Raw genomic sequence first — 21,473 nt, forward strand, 5'->3', positions numbered from 1 at the left:
CTTTGTCTCGTTTAGATATCTGTGATTGATCTCTTCCAAATACAGATGTACCCCCAAGTGAATCAACAGCTGTTTCCTGCCCTTTGCATGTTCACAGTTCGTTCAACCGAAAGGGTATCTGTTAATGAAAGGGGAGAAAACTGTGTGTCTCAATTCCCAACACTTGCATCGGCAAACCTCTCCTTAATCAAGGATGAGAAAAGTGTACGCATACATGATCGATTCGCTGTTGGCTGAATTCAATGTGGAACTTGTGGTGTTCGTGTGTCAAGATGTGTTTGCTTTGTTTTTTTATTTTAATGGCCAAAATATTCTTTTATTTGATTTAGTTGTGAATTTGATCACCTTAGGATCTTCCTCTTTTTGAAGTCAAGAAGTTCAAGAGTTTTATATATATATATATATATATATATATATATATATATATATATATATATATATATAATTATATTCGTATTAGGCTTCAATAAGACTGAATTGTTTGGTTTCCAGATTCTTTCATTTACATTGTACAACAAGTTTTCTGAGACATTCTTTGTCTTCGTGTACCAGTGCAGTAATGTACACTCGGCAAGGAATGTTAAGATACAGTTGTTTTAAATCTTCGGACATATAGTGTTCAATAATGCCACACCTGGCAACTCTAGAAAGGGGGCGGAGCTTCAAAATCATAGCGTTTGTTGCTTTCTAGATTTCCATTAACTTTACACCATAAAGATTCTGTAGAGGTCCTTCAATAATTTATACTTGAATGTAGAAACAGGCTCTATATTATTCGTTAATGTTGGTTTGGTAACGTCAGTTCAGGGTAGAATATCGGTCATCCTTCTTTAAAACCTACTGTGAAACCTTATTTATAAGTAATGTTTGACACTCAACTGACGTAACATTCATTCGTAATTGAAGACGGATCTTAAACAATGAGAGAAAGTGTTTTAAAATTTGGTCAGTACTTGTGGAAATCGTGAGGAACATTACAGTAAAGAATGAAATATTATGACGATAGAGAGAGAGCGCGCAAGCATACGCCTATCGATAGAGATACTTAATTCATTATATTTACTTTGAGAGATTGGGTGACAATATTTTTTTCCAATGTTTCAAAAGCGGGGAGAGAGAGAAAAAAAAAACTTGGAAGTGAAGAAGAGAAAGAGAGAGCACAAGCATAGGCCTATCTATAGAGATACTTAATTCATTATATTTACTTTGAAAGATTGAGTGATAATATTTTTTCAAATGTGTTTTAAAAGTGAGAGAGAGAGAGAGAGAGAGAGCACAAGCATAGGCCTATATGTAGTGATACTTAATTCATTATATTTACTTTGAAAGATTGATTGATAATATTTTTTCAAATGTGTTTTAAAAGAGAGAGAGAGAGAGAGAGAGAGAGAGAGAGAGAGAGAGAGAGAGAGAGAGAGAGAGAGAGAGAGAGAGAACAAAATCTGCTTATGTGAAAGCTTAGGCCTATTTACAACTACTTAATTTCATTATATTTTCTTTGGGAGATTGAGTGGTAATATATATTTTTAAAGTATGTTTTAGAAGTGGAGAGAGAGAGAGAGAGAGAGAGAGAGAGAGAGAGAGAGAGAGAGAGAGAGAGAGAGAGAGAGAAATTATAGTATTGGTGACGGACTTGTGACGGGGAAAGGCAGAATGAAGAGCGGTGAGTCGGTGTACAGATACCTGGGAAACGGGATGATATGACTGCCAAGATCGTGCTGCACTATGCTAGATAAAATTTGAAGGATCATAATATTCAAGTCAATTCTCTAAGAAATTCATACCCTAATCTTGATTTCATTCGACAGTTGCCATAACATTCAAAGATTGTAAAAAGACGTGGAAAATTTTAGACACAGGCTGCGGTCATTCTTGCTCTCTTGATATAATCTGTACTTTTGAAAATCGGGTTTCATCCACAAATAATTCCCGAAAAAAGCTGTGTTAAGTAAAAATAGTTATTGCCACAAATAACCCAATATGTATTGCACAGGCAATTAAAGTTTTATATCGTGCAAATAATGCTGATGTGTTGGGAGATCTTTCAGCCTCGCAGCAAAGAAATGCAGTCGTGTAGGGCTGTAGGCTACTACGAACTGCTTTGCAATGGGAGCATATAGCCAGAACATCTTTGAGCTGACATGCTACTGTAACCTTGATAAAGATTCATGTTTAAAGACGGTAGCTTTGTAAACAGCAACTAGCATTCGATCCATGTCAACGTCAAAGTAATCAAAGTGTGAAATCCATTACGTAAGCCAGTATCCAGTGACTTGCGCTTTCCCGCTCGAAGTTCTAGGGCTCCTCCATATCATAGAAAACGCTCTTGCGGATGCAACTAGATTTGCTCAACCTACCTTAGCCTTAGCAACATTGGCTGCCATTGACGTCAGCTAACTTTAAACGCTTTGGAATACAAACATGAGTTTGTAGAAACTAAAAATAATTGCATTCACCACTAACAATGATACAATAATATCGCCGTTTATGAAGGAAAACGAGTATATATTGTCGTCGTGATACATAGTACTACAATCAGAAATTCACATTCTATCTACCAGATCTCTATGAACGAATCCATCTGAGAAATTCCAATTACTTCGGACATATATCGTGTTTTTAAGTATCTGAACGGTTTTGTTTTGCAGTTTTAACTACTATGATATAATTTGCAGTGTATTTTCATATTCTAGATTAAATTTAGCGATATTATGTCTTCAGTAAAAACAAATGGGAAATTCGATGAACGAAAGCTAATGAAAACTGTATCTTCAGTTTTCTTGTCGAGTGTACACAGTGAAGTTGTGTGCCTTTTTTGTGATTTTATATATATATATATATATATATATATTATATATATATATATATATATATATATATTATATATGTGTGTGTGTGTGTGTGTGTGTGTGTGTATTCATATAAATTTTCATTGTATTACTCATAAAGTTTCAGGATTTCTATAAGAGTGACATCGAAAAGTATTTATAAAGGCTAGCTATTATCATGCTGTTGCTGTCTAAATTTAATAATTTCCAACACTTGAATTATGATTTTTCTAGACCTTTACAGAAAACAGTTGTTCCCTCGAAATATTAAGTAAATATTTCGAAAAAAATACTGTCTTTTGGTTATACCTCACTTTGAACATTGAGGCACATAGTTACTGAACTATGTTCTCATTAAAGGTCTCTCTCTCTCTCTCTCTCTCTCTCTCTCTCTCTCTCTCTCCTCCTCTCTCATCTCTCTCTCTCTCTCTCTCTCTCTCTCTCTCTCTCTCTCTCTCTCTCTCTCTCTCTCATTAAAGCCTTCGCGTTGAGGTAGAACTTTTATAATTTAATTTACTATCTTCTGCAAACTGGTTGTTACCGTTTCTGTTGACTAGCAAATGTCAGAATTCCAAATGTGAGACGCATAAAACTGTCTGCATTTTCCTCATTAAAGATCAGAAGTGCCAAAGGCTGGAATACCTTTTTAAGGGAGTTTTATTGCCCCATTATTTCTTAGCACTGCTGCTGCTGCTGCTAAATGCAACTCGTGGATGCTCAAAATCGGCCAATTTATCTCGAGAACGGTATCATTTGTTTAGGCTAATTAAATACCTCGTATTTTGAGTCGTCCAGGTTCATGACTTGACTCTGATTTTCGTTCCTTTCTTGTCTTGTCTGGCTACCAGAGTTCAACTATATATAATCATTTGATGAAATGCTGCAACGTTGAAGGCCTTATTCAGCAATAGGACTATAGTTTTCATAACTCTCTTCTCTCTCACAAAGTTGAAGTTACTGCTTCATTTCAGGTAAAATGTCAACCTTAATGTTATTTGTATACTATATTAAGATTTTAATGACTTGACGTAGGAGTTCACATTACAGAATAATTAATTTTACGTAAGATTCTCCCCTTACATGGTTACATGCATGAGAAAGTCTATCCAATCTATTTGGTTTTATGCAGTGCCAAAAATCTTTTAAACATGATATGTATTTTCTATTTGAAGTCTTACTTGGTTCAAGTTCTCTTCTATGGTTTGCATCCAAATGCCCTGATTGTAGGAAAGCTTTTATGCTGTATTTTAAAGTGTTTTCTGGGAATTTGTATGTTATTATTTTTAAAGATAAATTACCCCCTCGAAAGTTTTAAAGATTTTGAAAATTAACTGGGCAATTCTGTGACGAAAAACACTTAACCTGTGTTTTACATAAAAATACTGTATAGCTTTGTAGCATCAGGATTTTTAAACATTTCATCCCAGAAGTACAGTGTATGTTGTCAGGAAATGCTTGATGAATTGGGAACAGAGTTTTCTGTGTTTGATGTTGAAGTGCTAGCAATCTTTTCACATTCTTTATATGCTGTAGGGTTCATACATAGTACATGTACTTTAACTTTGCAGTATATGCTTTGTCTATTGAAAATGTTGAGAAATGTCTATGTTAGTGTTAGCTGTATTAGGCACGGCAAGTAGATGTTAACTTGCAACTTGATAACGAATGAAGTGTTGTGACATGGTTTTGGAGTGTAGTATTTTTCTAGGAGTTGACCAAATACGTACAAGATGCTGAATTTTGGTATTAAAATGACCCTTGGATCTGAAGAAAGCTGAAGTTCTTGTAAATATATGTAGGTCAGATATTACTTTGAAGAGAGATTTTACAGGTATGCAACATTCAACATCTTGCCAAGCAGTGTCCACCCTGACTTATGTTTTGTTTTATGAAAAAATAGAATATTTAAAACTTTAAAAACAAATTTAATTTTTATAAGATAAGAATTATTGTGCTGTACCAATTTTTTGTCTTGTGTTTTAGTAATTCATGTTACTGCGCAGTGTGTAAAATTATTTAAACTATTCAGTAACTAAAGGTCTCTAATACTGCGGTAGTGTTCATACACTGGCTAGTCCCATTCACTTGTGGTTTCACTGAATGTAACATAGACATCGTGCTGTGCAAACGTGTATACTGAAGGGTTTATACAAAAGTAATTGCACAGTATAATGAGAGGAATTTGTGAAATGTTAAAATAGCTGATAATTGGTGGTATTGTGAGTTAATCTGGTCAGAAAAATGCTCAAATTTTCTGTGACTATAGAATACTTTGAAATTTTATGAATGTAAGTGGTAGGATGGGGGGGGGGGGGGGACAAGACCACTGGAAATGTGAAAGAAACTTCATCTTATATATGCAGTCTTCATCTGTGATTTAGGTCATAATTTTAAAGGTTGCTTCATAGAAATAATTAAGGGTATGCTCAGCAGTTTGGAGGTAATCATAGTTGATTTTTGACAATCCAGTTTTTACTGTGAGAATAGGAATAAAGTCATGTAGAAGTTGAGAATTGGAAAAAAGTCATGTAGAAGTAAGAAAGAATTTTTAGTTATACCACCATTATATCATTTTATGTACTTAAGTATAGCTACTAAACCCTCTTACGCCGAAGCCCTAAAAATCAAAACCTCTCCTGTATGCCGGCGCCGGTTTGGAGTGAGCGCGAAAGCGGAAAAAATAATTTTTTCAAAAAATCACAGCGCGCTTAGTTTTGAAGATTAAGAGTTCATTTTTGGCTCATTTTTTTTTCATTGCCTGAAGTTTAGTATCCAATCATCAGAAATGAAAAATAATATCATTATCATATGTAAATAATGCGATATATGGTAGCGAAAAAAAAAAATAATAGATAATTGTATTCAAATCACGCTGTACAAAAAACGGTCGAAGCTAACGAGTTACTTTTTTTTCGTTGTATTGTACACTAAATTGCAATCCTTTTGATATATAATACATAGTAAAACAATAAAAGCAACACCGGAAAAATATTATCACAAAATGATGTACGAATTCGTAACGCGCGGATGTAAAAAAATGTTATTTTCAAAAATTCACCGTAATTCTAAATATTGCTCTAGAGACTTCCAATTTGTTTCAAAATTAAGAAAAATGATTGAATATTCCGATGCTGTAAGAGTTTTAGATTAGAATTGCAGATTTCGACCATTTCGGACGAGTTAAATTTGACCGAATGTCGAAATTTTTATATATTTATTTTTTTATATGCACATATTTCGGAGATGGAAAAAGCTACAACCTTCAATTCTTCATGAATTTTCGCACATTTTGATATATGAAACTCTATAAAAAGGGTAATATGAAATGGAGCAAATATTAGGATAATGCGATGTACGTATTTCGGAGACTTGCGGCCGCGAATCGGCGCGCGGAGTGAAGGTAAATATATTTTTCAAAAATTCACCATAAATCACAATATTGTTCTAGAGACTTCAAATTTGTTTCAAAATGAAGAAAAATGACGGAATATTACTAGGCCGTAAGAGTTTTAGCTTACAATTGTGTTTTTCAACTATTTCGGTAGAGTCAAATTTGACCGAACGTGGTTTTTTTTTCTATTTATCGTGATTTATATGCAAATATTTCGATAAAAGAGAAAAGCTACAACCTTCAATCCTTTTTAGTTGTATTCTACATGAAATTGCGCACATTTTCATATATAAAACTTTATGTAACAGCTAATTTTAAATGGTGCAAACACTTCGACAATCACACAAAAAAATTTGATTTTTTTGGAAGAGTTACCGCGCGAACGTAAGGAAAATGTTTTTTTTTTTTTTCATAAATTCACCATAAATCGAAATATTGTGCTAGAGACTTCCAAGTCGTTGCAAAATGAAGGTAAATGATTGAATATTACTAGAATATAAGAGTTTTAGCTTACAATTGCGTTTTTCGACCATTTCGGTAGAGTCAAAATTGACCGAAAGTTGAAATTTTTGCACTTAACGTTATTTATATGAAAATATTTCGAAACTGATAAAAGCTACAACCATGGGTTGTTTATTGTTGTATTGTGCATGAAATTGCGCACATTTCCATATATAAAACTTTATGTAACGGCAAATTTAAAAGGGTGCAAACATTAGGACAATCGCACGAAAAAATTTATCGGAAGAGTTATCGCACGAACGTAAGGAAAAAGTTTTTTCATAAATTCACCATAAATCGAAATATTGTGCTAGAGACGTCCAATTTGTTGCAAAATGAAGGCAAATGATTGAATATTACTATAATATAAGAATTTTAGCTTACAATTGCGTTTCTCGACCATTTCTGTAGAGTCAAAGTTGACCGAAGGTTGAAATTTTGGCACTTATCGTTATTTATATGGAAATATTTCAAAACTGATAAAAGCTACAATCATGAGTATTTTTTTGTTGTATTTTACATGAAATTGCGCACATTTTCATATATAATACTTCATGTAAAGGATAATTTAAAATGGTGCAAAAATTATGTCAAAGTGACGAAATAATTTCCGAGATGTGTCACTGATACTTTTTAGTGCGATAAGAAAGAAATTCGCGCTTGCGCGCCTGCGTAGCGATTGTAAACAAAACAATGCCTTGATCCGTGAACTCCCAGCATCCCCCAACAAGGCGCGTGATACAAAAGTTTTCGGCTGGTAGGCCTATAAGTATTTTCCGCGAATTTTAAAAAAACTTTTTTGAGCCGACATATGATACGTCCAATCGGCATACGGGAGACATTTTGACTCGACGTTTAATACGTCCAATCGGCGTAAGAGGGTTAAGTATAGTACCTTCATTTCAGCATACACTGAATATTACACATGCAACTTTCCATTCCATTTTTCTTTTATTAGAAGGCATCAGTGTCCTTAACCCTTGAAAATAAAATAAATAAATAAAATATGCCATGATTGGTAGCGAGAAGTATTCAAAATTGTATTGGTAATTTTTTTTTTTCTTTCAGATGCTCCTGCAGAAATGGTGAGGCTGGGAATAGCAACAGGCTCTCGGGGACCCAGTGGGGAGAACACTGGTCACCGGGGTGTAGTTTCTGCAGACCAACACCTTTATCCTTATCCAGTAATAAGAACCGAGGGTGAAACCCACCAGTCACAGCAAATTATCTTGAATCCATCTCAAAGTTCTCCGCTGCAGCTTCGAATAGATAATCAGTATGAAAACATTTTGCCACCTGACACAAGGATATCACCACTTCGTTCTCGAAATGAAGTTTCACTCTCATCTACATCAGTGTCTCCTGTTGCTTCTAGCAGCAGCAGCAACATTGTTAACATGACAAACAAATCTCATCTATCTGGATGGCCAAGAGCAGTCCGTGATTCTGGTGAAAGTGTAATTCGATCTCAGAAACGTACTTACAGAGAAACTGAAGACACACCTGAAGGACATGAAACTTATACAAAAGACGTCAAATGGTGCCCCATGTGCCGATCTCCAGTTCACCCTGGTGTAGTACATCATTGTCCTGCAACTGTGCAACATGGGATCAACTTTTATGGCCTAGGTGGCCTAAAAGAAAAAGGTTATGTTCCAGATCACCATGGAAGCTCCCACACATCCTCTTTTTCTGATAATATTCACCATAGCATGTCTGCAGTAGAAGAAGGGTTGAATTTTAGCAACCGAGTCCCTGGGTTGCGAGTGCCAGTAGTATCAGTCAGTCCTCATTCCATCAGTCCTGGCACTTCAAATTCACAAACCATTCCTCAAGAAGACCATAGTCCCAGTACATGTAATCCTTCAGTTTTAAAAGCATGCGCTGCTCCACCCACAGAGCGCATAGATCCCCCAAGGTCACCACGAGGCATTAGCCCAACTCAGCCATCCACCTCTTATGATCGTTCTTCTTCCATGGAGAGGCCAGGCCACAGTTCTCCTGTGTGGTCTGAAGGAAACTATGTCCCCACCTCTTCAGCGACTTCAGATAACTGGGAAACTCCAACCAGTCTTATTTCACGACTCAGTGCAAGATTAACAGCAGGGACAAATCAGGAAGACAAGGGATACAGAAACTGCCCATCACCTTCAATGAGTGAAACTAGTAGCGTTAGTATGTCCAGCAGTTACATCAGCCATCAAGAATCAGCCCAGTAAGTACTAAGTACTTTCTAGATTAAGTTTATGTATCCAGGATACAGATGTGTTGTAAATTTTGTAAATTAATGCAGTTATGCTGAGGACAACCAACAACCCCATTACTTTTACAAAGGGCTCTCTTTTTTCAGGTTAGGAATCCACGTTAAAAAAAAGTAAGTTCCTGAGAAATTTTTGGAAATTTGTGCAGATTTTGAAGCCTTATAAGATTCGCCTTGGAGTGAATTTTATTATTATTATTTCAAAGGCTAGGGGCACAAACCAAGGGGGGGGGGGTCAGTGTCTTGTAGATGCAAGTTTTTGTTGTTACCTGCACTATACTTGACCATATTACAGATTATTCACTTAATTTTCCAAGTTTCTTTTGTTGTTTTGTATCTTAGGCAGCAACATTATCACCTGTTACATCATAGTGTAATTGTCATATACAGTACCTTTCTGAATGTACATAGTATATAGTAGCTATTACATATTCAGTATTTTTTTTTTTTTGGGGGGGGGCGGATTTATATTCACAAATATTTGTTGTATTTTATAATTGTGTGTGTTCTGAATCATGACATTATTTATGTACAGAAATTCTTGCAGGTTATTGTGTATTTCTTTTGTGCCCAAGGGTACTGACAAATGCTCCCTGCAAGACGGATGTTTTTTTATTGTAATCCTAAAAAGGTGAAAACTTGTCATCTTTTGTGTGAAAGTTTGCACATTTCCTGATACCAACCAAAGAAATACTGAACCTGAGGTTTATTTGGAAGTGTTATCATCCATCATTTCTTGGCAGGATGCTGCAGTTTCTCTGTGGCTCTTCAAGTTTCCACAAGAGCAATAAACCTTCATTTGTCCACTTTGCTGGTTAGTTGACAACTTGCATTTCCCAAGTTGGCCAGATTTTAATAGATTTTTCCAGTAGGTGATGAATCTAATGGAGTGTTTACTTGAGTTTGTACCAGCTGGGATTCAGAATTGTGATGTAACAGATTCATTAGTGCATAACATATAAGGAAGCAGGGGGGAATATTGGACTATATGAAGAACAACTTGCCCATGGATAAGCCTGGGTAATCTACAAATATAACGGTACCCTTGGTAATGATATGCAAAAGTAGGTTTGTGGAGAACTAACTAATGACCACAAGACATAGACTTACAGGATTACATTACCCTTCACCTGATGGGGGAGGGAGCTGATGAGTGCTGAATCAAGGAGAATGAAGATAGTTTTCCTTGATTTTCCCTGGAGACTAGGGTTCCAGCATCACCTGCTCTTTAAGCAGAAATGTTGGTTCTTAGAGAGATTTCACTGACTTGTGAAGAAGATTTTCTTATGCTAATAGCAGTTTCCTCAGTTCACCTGGAGTCAATGTAAGATGAGCCTAGGTGCTGTATTTGTGGTAATTCTAACTTTAATGTGGAACCTTTGAAGGGAGCTCTACAAAACATAATGTATTCCTCCTCAGATCTTACTTTGCATATTCTAGGATAATGAAAAAGCCTTTCAGGCATTTGTCCAAGTGATTCATATGAAAATGAGTTTTTGTTGTAACTACTCTCCTATGCAAGGAGGAATTCATTGCAGTTTGTCATTACATACACTTCTTTTTTTGCCAGACTTCTTGAGACAGCAAGATATAATTATTTGGCTTGTGAGAACACACACATACCCAAGGATAGGATTATGCAGACCCAAGTCTTCCAGATTTTTTCATCTTCATCAGTTTCAATAAGATCACCAAGAATATAATTTTTCAGTTTCAGAGCAGGATTTAAGATTTACTAAAGTTACATATGTGTTAGAAGTTACACAAAAGGCCTCAACTTACCTGTGAAATCTCAAGACTGGTAACTTGAATTGTTGGTACACCTTAAATGCCTTACAGTATAAGGTACAATGCCAATTGACCTTTTGCCATAAAGTCATAATAAATAAAGTTACATTATCCAAGATCTTCAGTTGGATGACAAATTTGTGGAGCTAGGAATGTACAAACAAAATTTAAAGTGCAGTTATTTTCATATTTTAAAAATACAAATATTATTATTTGTCTGGGAGTACCCTCATAGCATCAGTATGTTTTTCGTCTATATAAGCCGTCAAGGGCAATGATTCTGCTTGACAGGTGAGGAGGACAATTGTTAGGCTTTCCCTTTATATCTTAGGCGTGTGATATGTGTTTTGGTTTATGTGCCCACAAACCATTCAAGCGAGAGGTTTGCATTCATAGAGGGTTTATACTTGGAGTTGTGATCTCTATACCAGATACTACATACGTAGTTCGGTGGTTTTCCACTGGGGTGGCGCTGCAAAGACTTGCAGCCATCTTTAAAGGTCTGATCTCTATACCAGATACTACATACGTAGTTCGGTGGTTTTCCACTGGGGTGGCGCTGCAAAGACTTGCAGCCATCTTTAAAGGTCTGGTAACTGGCAAAATTTAACAGGGGATTAGTGCGATTTTGAATTTTTTTATTGTTAATGTTTCATGAGTAAGTGTTAAGCAAATGTTTATGAGAAATTCTTTAGTGAATGTTTAGTTTAGGGTTTAGTGAATGTTTTATGAATGCTATTGAATGTTTATTGTGTTAGTATTTCAGTGAATGTATAGCGAGTGCTTAGTGAATGTTTATTGTGTGAGTATTCATTGAATTTTTAGTGATGTAGGGTTTTAGTGAGTGTTTTGTGAATGTTAGTGTGTGTGTAGATGGTCAGTGAATGTTTATTGAGTGTTAAGTGAATGCCTTGTGAATGTTAGAGTTTAGTAAATGTTCATTGTCTAAGTATTAGTATGTAAGTTCTTGGTGAATGTCTAGTGAGTCTTTAGGGTTTTAGTGAATGTTTTGTGAATGTTAGTGTTTTATGAATATTTAGTGTGCAAGTATTCAGTGAATGTTTAGTGAGTGTTTAAGGTTTAGTGAATGTTTAGTAAGTATTCAGTGAATAGTTAGTGAGTGGTTAGTGAATGTCTTGAGAATAATATCTCTAATTATTTTTTTTTATTCTTTGCTTTTTATTTTGCCTTGAGCCATAAAAGTGGCTTTATGGTGAAAGTGTGATTGCATGCTTTGAGTTCCTTGTAACTTATGGCCATCTATCATAGTCTTTGTTTCTCCTACAATCCTTTCTGCTGATTGGCAGCCAATAGCAGACTGCTGTTTGTGATGGAGTCCAATTAAAGCTTTTTTTTTTTTTAATAGGGAATTCATTAGTTTAAAAAATTCTGACACACAATAACCTAATCCATTATAACAGATCCAGACTTCGATGTTTTAATTCAAAAATTTGCTTTGCTTGGCACAAATTTATTTTGGGTATTGCAGTAGCTGAAGCATTTGGTGGACAAAAAAGTATCCTTCTATGTCTCCATCTGTGGTTGATCTAAGAGTTATGCACTTCCTGTGTAGTTTCTTTAGTGTTAATACACAAGAGACTTCGTGTGTCAGTGATTTGTACATTAGTTAGCAAAGAAAAGCCTAAAAGAAAAACATTCATGTATGGTTTTCTGGAGAGCAGACGCTCAGTGAAGCTATTGAATGTGTTGGGTCAAAGTTTTGCAGCAAATTTCAAAAACTTCCATCTGAAAAAGTTATGTTTGGTCACATAAATGTCACAAAAAGTTTAAAATGTTGAAATAATTATGTTCCAGTACAAAAGCTAAGAATTCTAATTAATTTCATCTTGTGTTACGTTTATGTCAGAACATATAAGAAATTCTTGAAATATGTTTCTTAATTGCAAAAAAATCAGTGCAAACTTTAATTTATCAGAAATTGGGCAGATTTGAGTTTACATCTATATAGAGTCAAACTCAGCCTTTTGGCCACTAAGGCATTGGCCTTCTTTAGCCAGGATTTTCCGCACAGTTGCCACAATTCTATAAATACACCATGACTGTAATGACAAAATGTCTGATAGTATCTGTCTTATAATAAAACTTCATATGTTTAAGAAAAACTAAGTTTATGATGGGAAAAAGAATATTATTAAAAATGTTCTCCTGAGATTTGACAGTACCGCTATGCTGGGTTTGTGCTCCGTTGCCACCTCACCCAGACAAGGTCATTCCATGTCACTGACCCAGCATGGAAACATCTCCCACTTCTCGCTGCCCCAGCCTGCACAGTTAAGCGAAGGAAATAATTTATAATGTGAATCGATACTTTTTAGATGAAAAGGCCAATGGCGGACCTTTGTTACCACCAACTCAAGCTCTTACTCAGACAGCCAAAGCCACCAAAGTAAGTGAAAGGAGAGAATCAAGAATGGTGGTCAGAGGCTGAACACAAGAAACCACTCTTCTATTCACCGACAAAACCTCAGCCTACAACGGTTACGAATTTTGATGACTTTGATAAGTGTATCTTGAGAAGTGTACATATAGGAATTTTACGAAACAAATGAAATCCTTACACTCTACAAAGTCACGGAAGAGCTAAAAGAGAGAATATCTTACAAATGGCAGCATTGAGTCACTTCGAAGAGTTCTGTTGCAGAATGGCTTCCGATTTTTGCAAGTTCCTTGTGGAACGAAGTGATGTTGCCGTTGCACGCACAAGATTTTTGAGAGCGGTGTGGCAAGTTAGACAGTCTTTGAAAACTTTGTTTTCCTTGACGCAACCTGGGTTAATCAGAAATACATTGTTGCAAAATGTTGGATTGACTTGGCCTCCAAACAACCAACAGGAGTAAAGCCGCCTACTGGAAAAGGAAATCACCTCATCATTCTTCATGCAGGAACAAAATAAGGCTGTCAAGAATGCTGAACTATTTGTTCAAGCAAAAAAATATTGGTGATTATCACTATCAGATGAATGCTGCAGTTTTCGAGCAATGGTTTAAGACTCGGTTGTTACCTAACATCCCACTGAAGTCTGTAATTGTGATGGACAATGCATCCTACCACTCGTTGGTGCTTGAAACTCGTCATTTTGGAGTTAAGCAGTGATAAAGGACTGGTTGATAAAGAATGGTGCACATCCAAGTGATGGCATGCTGAAAGTGGAGGAGCTCTATGACCTCGCCAAAAAGTGTAATGAAAGAACTTTTGTGATTGACACACTTGCTTCAGAAGCAGGACATAGTTGTATGAATTCCCCCATACCAGTCATTACAACCCGATAAGAGCTTATATGGGCTCAGGTAAAAACTTACATTTCCAAGAAAAACACTTTTATAGTTGCTGAACTTAAGCATTTGGTCAAGGAAGCTTTAAGCACTGTGACAAGTGGAAAGCTGGAAGTAGGCAATAAAACACGGAGAAACTTAAGGAACAAGATGCAAAGCAGGATGTAGCAGTTGAGAGATTTATAAGAGGCATTTGTCATCAACATCAAGGAGAGCTCAGACCCGAATCTTCTAATTAGACACCATGGAGAGGATTAGGTCTACTGGGGAAACCTCTATAAAAAAAACGCACCTAGACTTTTACCTCCATGGTGGTGTGGAAAAAAAGTCAAAATGAGAACAAGATAAGTCTGTGAATGAGAGATACACCATGGAAAAAAGTCAAAAGGAGAACAAAAATAAGTCGGAGAGAGAGAGAGAGAGATAGATGTGGCGGAAGTACCTGGGGAGACGTGGCAACAGTGTGAAAAATCCCAGCCATACGCGACCAATGCCTTAGCAGCCTAAAAGGCTTAGTTTAACTATACTAGTAGTAGTAGTAGAGCAGTTAACCATAGCCCGTTTGCAAAAACAATTAAATACTGAATTTAGCTGGTAATGGACACATTCAACAGCTTGAATGTCTAAGAAAGCAATTTTGATACCTTCATATAAGAAAAAAAAATTTAGATTCAGGTCTGAGGGGGATGATATCAGTTGAAAAAATGAGATGTACATATAATAATAATGCAACTGTTTCATCAGCAGAACTTTTAGCATTTTTTTTATTGGGCCTGAGGTATTGTAAATACAAGGTTAGCCCTTAAACGCCGACTAGACGTATTTTACGTCGACATTTTTTGTCTCTCGGGTGCCGACTGGACGTATTTTACATCGCATACAAAAGTTTTTTTAAAAATTCGCGGAAAAATACTTTTAGGCCTACCAGCCGAAAACTCTTGAATCACGCGCCTTGGGGGATGCTGGGAGTTCACGGATCAAGGTGTTGTTTTGTTTACAGTCGTTACACAGGCGCACAAGCGCGAATTTCTTTCTTACCGCACTCAAAAGTATCTGTGACACATCTCGGAAATTATTTTGTCACTTTGACATAATTTTTGTACCATTTTAAATTAGCCGTTACATGGAGTATTATATATGAAAATGTGCGCATTTTTATGTAGAATACAAAAAAAATACTCATGATTGTAGCTTTTATCAATTTTGAGATATTTTCATATAAATAACGATAAGTGCCAAAATTTCAACCTTCGGTCAAATTTGACTCTGCCGAAATGGTCGAAAAACGCAATTGTAAGCTAAAAATCTTATATTTTAGTAATATTCAATCATTTAACTTAATTTTGCAACTAATTGGAAGTCTCTAGCACAATATTTCGATTTATGGTGAATTTATGAAAAAACGTTTTCCTTGCGTCCGCGCAGTAACTCTTCCGAAAAAAATCATACATGGGATTGTGGTAATATTTGCACCATTTTAAAATTAGCCGTTACATAAAGTTTTATATATGGAAATGTGCGCAATTTCATGCACAATACAAAATGATAAGTGACAAATTTTCAACCTTCGGTCAACTTTGACTCTACCGAAATGGTCGAAAAACGCAATTGTAAGCTAAAACGCTTATATTCTAGTAATATTCAATCATTTACCTTCATATTGCAACAAATTGGAAGTCTCTAGCACAATATTTCGATTTATGGTGAATTTATGAAAAAAATTACATTTTCTTTACGTCCGCGCGGTAACTCTTCCGAAAAAATCATACGTGCGATTGTGGTAATGTTTGCACCATTTTAAATTAGCCGTTACATAAAGTTTTATATATGAAAATGTGCGCAATTTCGTGTAGAATACAACAAAAAATAATTGAAGGTTGTAGCTTTTCTCATTTTTGAAATATTTGCATATAAATCACGATAAATAGAAAGAAAACCACGTTCGGTCAACTTTGACTCTACCGAAATGGTCAAAATACGCAATTGTAAGCTAAAACTCTTACAGTCTAGTAATATTCAGTCATTTATCTTCATCTTGAAACAAATTCGAAGTCTCTAGCACAATATTTAGATTTATGGTGAATTAAAAAAAAAAACTTAAACTTCCCTCCGCGTGCGGATTCTCCGCCACAAATCTCCGAAATGTGTACGTCCCATTCTCGGAATATTTGCTCCGTTTCATATTAGTCATTTCATAGAGTTTTATATATGAAAATGTGTGCAATTTCATGTAGAATAAAACGAAAAATATTTGAAGGTTGTAGCTTTTCTTATTTCCGAAATAATTGCATATAAAAAAATATATATATAAAAATTCGACAATCGGTCAACTTTAACTCGTCAGATATGGTCGAAAACTGTAATTGTAAGCTAATAGTACTCTTACAGTATAGTAATATTCAATAATTTTTCTTCATTTTGAAAGAAATTGGAAGTCTCTAGGATAATATTTAGATTTATGGTGAATTTTTGAAAAAAATATTTGTTTATGTCCGCGCGTTACGAATTCATGCATTATTTTGTGATAATATTTTCTCTGTGTTGCTTTTATCGTATTACAATGTGTTATATACCAAAATGATTGCAATTTAGTGTACATTACAACAAAAATAAAAGTAACTTGTTACCTTTAACCGTTTTGCGCACAGCGCGATTTGAATATAATTATATATGAAATTTCGTTTTTGCGCTATCATATATCGCATTATTTATATATTATGATGATAATCTTTTTCATTTCTGATGGTTGCTTACTAAACTTCAGCCAATGACAAAAAAAGGAGCCAAAAATGAACTCTTAATCTTGAAAACTAAGCGCGCTGTGATTTTTTGAAAAAAATATTTTTTCCGCTTCCGCGCTCACTCCGAAACACCTCCGGCACACGGGAGACAATTTTTTTTTTTACCACTTCGGCGTTTAAGGGTTAGAAGTGTCCTAATAAGAAAAAAAATACTAAAGTAGTGAAAAGTGGGAAGAAGGTGAACTATTAGATGTATGGGATAGCTATTCATCATTCATATTGAGAAAAATGCAATATTAATTGTGGTCCTGACAACAGGATAAAAGATACAGTATAACATCAGATATTTTGGTTGATTTAACTCCTTCACAATGTGGTATTTGTATACAGCCAGTGGCATGGTCTACAAATTTGCAATGTCATGTTGATCTTGTTTCCAGGAAATATTCAATACTGTATTGCTCTGTTTTTAGTTGCAAGACTCAATATGTTTATCAGTTTTTATTTATACAATATGCTAATTAATGTTGAACTTTTTTCAGGCCTTATGACCCTTTTAATATGGCCCACCAAGAACTTGTAGAAGAGTATTCAAAGACCAATGGTCCCCCTGATGTCTGCAGACAAAGTACAAAACCTCACATGACAGAAAAATCAAAAGCAAGACCAAATCAGAAACGAGGAAGGCGGTACACAAGTAGTGAAAGCACATCTTCCGACATCAATGTAGGAGACTTGAGTCTTCAAGGATCACAGGACTCCGATTTAGAAGAAGAAGACTGTTCTAGTGGTTACTTAGATGAAAATGGGAAATTGCCAGACCTTGACACCCTCCTCAAATATATAAGGGACCCTGACCTTTCTCCCTATTCTCTAGATAAATCATCTATTGAGAAGTTTTTAGAGCCACATGAAATTGGGCACATTAATCATCTCATTAAAAGTGTGTCCGATGCCATGTTAACTATATCTCTTCCTGAGACTTTATATAAAAGTAAAGGATTTACACCTTTAGACTACATGGATATTCATTTGAATTGTGTCTTACGTCATTTTTTCTTTGTTTTTAAGAATGAAGATTTTTTGAATTTAGTCATGCATGACCAGATTGCTTTACTGGATGGATGTACACTGCGTGCCATACAGTGCACTAGTTTATATTTATTCAATAAAGATGCTGGATGTTGGCACATTCCAGGAGGAACTAATAAAGCCAACCATCCTGTAATACATGTTTCAGACTTAATGCAAGTATTCCCACAATCCTTTGTTACTAGAACCTATGAATTACACTGCATTGCTGCAAAATTAGGATTTGACTGGCCAATGGGTGTCATAGCAAGTTGTATCCTGATGTATACACCATTAAAGAGGGTAATTCAAGAAATGGAAAAAATTGATGTTCTTAGAAATAAGTATGTAAATCTACTGCTGAAATACATTACATGGAAGCATGGGACATATAATGCCTCATTGTTATTCCCAGAAATATTGAAACTTTTGGATGCATTGTTGCTTCACGTTGAGGACTTGGCTTCAATTACATTAAAATTAAATGAAGAAGAAGTTATTGCTGTAGAGGAGAGATTAGCAACTCTTACTATTTCTCAGATGGCTCCTTATGGAGGTCAGTCAAGCAAATTCAAGGAAAAAGTTGCATCATGGTCCACCTTGGACTGTGTAAAACTTGGAGATATACAAAAACGACTTTGTATGGCCATGCACATGAGCATGATGGAATCTGCTGCTCCACATTACTCGAGCAACTCTATGTTTTATGGATCAGGAGTGTCCCAGGATGAACAGATAATTACCCAGTGTAGAACAGTGCCCCAGTTGATGCCTCCATCAGGAATGGAATGCTCTGATGATAGGACTTTAGAACGAAGTGCTTACTTTGGTTCAAAAATGTTGCATCAAAATAGAGAGATGAGAGGTATTAGTGCTCTGGCTCATAAAGATTTAATGCTGCTTAGAAAATTTTTGGAAGAAGTGACAAACAGAGAAGGTACTTTGGTAGTGCAAAATATCAAAGAAAAAATGGATTCTAACCAAATAAAGAAAATCATTAATAAACTTTGTTCTTAACACACTGCCATAGTTTTTATTACTTTTATGTTGATATAGTGTACAGTACCTGTATTTTTTAAAATCTGCTCAAATTTATCTAAAATGTACATAATAATATTGTACCTGCCCATAACCTAGTGAAATGTGCAGTATAGAAAATTTTACTGAACATATAAAATTATAAAAAAAATATGGTATTTATTGTTGAAAAAACTAGAGAATATAAAGTGCCTAAAAGTTTCTTTTCTATGTACTGTGATTTTTCATGGAATTGCTCATGTTAGCCTCATGTGTATTTTCCACTTGTAGTGTTTCGAAAAGTAAAATGTACCTACTGAAAGTTATGGTACACTTATGGGCTTTCTAAATGTGTCTTGTCCATGAAATGGCGCCCCCCCCTTTATGGGACAACCTTTAAAGAGTATAGCACAATCCCTGTCAAATAAATTTTCATTATGATCATGACCTATATGTATGTACACAGTTTTTGTTTTCAAAAATTTAGAAAGGTAACTATAATGTAGTTATTTTATGGTTTAACTGTAATCAGGTAAGTGTAAATTTGTTATAAGCTGTTTGGTTAAACCTTGGAAATGTTTACTGATATTTTAATTTTATTATCCTTACTTCAGATTAATTATCCATTGCTTTATTAGAAAATAACTAGCCCGAGAGAGGCTGGCTTTATTTCATATATTTCCCACTACAAAGACATCTAGAATTCCCTCCACTCTTCTATCTTAAACACATTTTTCTTGAATTCCCACTGGGTCTTAAGTAATGGGTTATGATTTTCTACATCTTGCTCCTGAATATCTTCCATCTACTGCCAGATATAACAATTTGTCAAAAATTGTATTTTTCCTAACTATACAAACCTGAGGTCCTTTAACAATAGGAATATACTTTTGGCGTAGCTGGAATTATGACCGTTGAATCCTTAACAAGGTGGTTAGGCAGTAACTACCGTGGGGCAGGCTAGCCTGCCCGGATGTAAACACTCCACTTTGCCTTTCGGCCCAGGTTCAGATTGACGGGTGGCATGAGGTGGGCATATTTGTTAAAAGGACCTCAGGTTTGTATAGTTAGGAAAAATACAATTTTCGACAAATTGTTATTTGTTCCAATACGTAATACAAACCTTTCGGTCCTTTAACAATAGGAAGACTCACTGATTGGTGGGAGGAATCTGAGTGAGCCTCTAGAACTGACTCGAGTTCTGCACACCTAGGCTACTCCTCCTGGTCGTAAGAGTGAGGAGTGCCCTGCTGCCTCTGACAACTTGATCAGAGTATAGGAGCTGCATGATCAAGAGTCAGACTTCTGGGCCTTTTCGAAATGAGTGAGGGATCGTGACTCATCCGAAAAAGGGCTGTGAAGAATATTGGCGTCGGAGACATTAATGCAAAGTTCTGGGAAGGGTTTGCATTATTGTCAGTCTCCTTCCTCCCCTTGCTAGAGGAAGGAGCGGGATTTGCTTCTATGATTCTGATGAGAAACTTAAAAAGGATGCTTATGTATAGGCTTACCGCATCAATCGTCCAACCAGTCAGTGTGAGTTCGAGTCCTATCCTCAACCCGAAGGACAAGGAATGGGGAGATAAGGCGTGGAAGGGGGAGAGCCAGTCACTCTCGCATCCTTCTTACCTCTACAACTGCACACCATGGACGAGATGCAACTTTTCATGTCGAGGGGCTGGGTAAGCAAACACATCTTGGAAGCATCCACCACTGGTCCAAGGAAATGAGGTTCCAAGGACCTGTGGGCAGTCCCGGAGGGAAATAAGGATATGGTCGCGATGACCTACCCATCTTCCTGTCCGACATATTCTTCGGAGTGATGTCCAGTACCCATACTGGTCTATCCGTCTGCAGCGAAGTGTCTCGCGGTCTCGTATCCCACTGCACCGAAGTCGCTTGCAGTCTCGTACCCCACTGCAGCAAAGTCTCTTCGTCTCCGCGGTGGAAGAACACCAACACTCCAAGGTGGGTGTCGATGGTTATGGGTACCGGAACACGCTAGTAGGACAAAGTAACGATTGATCTGGAACAACAGATACTAAGTCCACAGCGTAGCTTGTGACGGTCTTGGACACTTCGACAGCTGCCGACTGACTGCGTTCGGTTGTGTGAGGCGAGCTCTCCAAGCATCCGAGGCGTAGTCACGTGACCCTCACCTTTTGAAGGGTTATGCCGAGAGACCATACAAATCGTCTTATCTGTTGCCACCAATGCCGAAAGGCAAGATGATGATTCTCTCAAGGCATGTGCCCAACAGGCGAAAGTCAATTGCCTTCTAGAGACCGAGGTCCCTGATGGCAACACAGAAGTTCTCATAGTAGTTGAATCTCAGCAAAGGAGAAACAACACTATGCGCTGTTGAAGACGAAGGTGGTAGGTGAATGCAGACCTATGTCTTCACAGCCGAATGGAGAGTAGTAACTCTCAAGATTCTGAACTTAGAAAAGTCCCACCGATGACACCAACCCGCGAAGATGTTTTAATCCCTGTGATTTACAAAGGACTGAAAATGCTAAACTGCTACTTCATTGCTGTTCGGTGAGAAGTCAAGTCGGAGTTCCAATGAAAGCGGAGCGCTTT

At 36.3% G+C, this 21,473-nt stretch overlaps 1 protein-coding gene across 4 annotated transcripts in view; it reads left to right on the plus strand.

The window, feature by feature from the left end:
* The window catches only part of LOC135224338 (uncharacterized), a 227,642-nt gene extending 208,166 nt beyond the window's left edge, over nt 1-19,476 (plus strand). For all 4 annotated transcript variants that reach the window (XM_064263245.1, XM_064263246.1, XM_064263242.1 and 1 more), the window contains 2 exons: nt 7,789-8,935; nt 17,345-19,476. In XM_064263245.1, coding sequence (XP_064119315.1) covers nt 7,803-8,935; nt 17,345-18,890 — 2,679 coding nt within the window. In that variant the 5' untranslated portion in view covers nt 7,789-7,802 and the 3' untranslated portion in view covers nt 18,891-19,476. The remainder of the gene's footprint in view (nt 1-7,788; nt 8,936-17,344) is intronic.
* Nucleotides 19,477-21,473: the final 1,997 nt, after the last annotated feature.

This window comes from Macrobrachium nipponense, chromosome 12 (genome assembly GCF_015104395.2).
Source record: "Macrobrachium nipponense isolate FS-2020 chromosome 12, ASM1510439v2, whole genome shotgun sequence".
NCBI lineage: Eukaryota > Metazoa > Arthropoda > Malacostraca > Decapoda > Palaemonidae > Macrobrachium > Macrobrachium nipponense.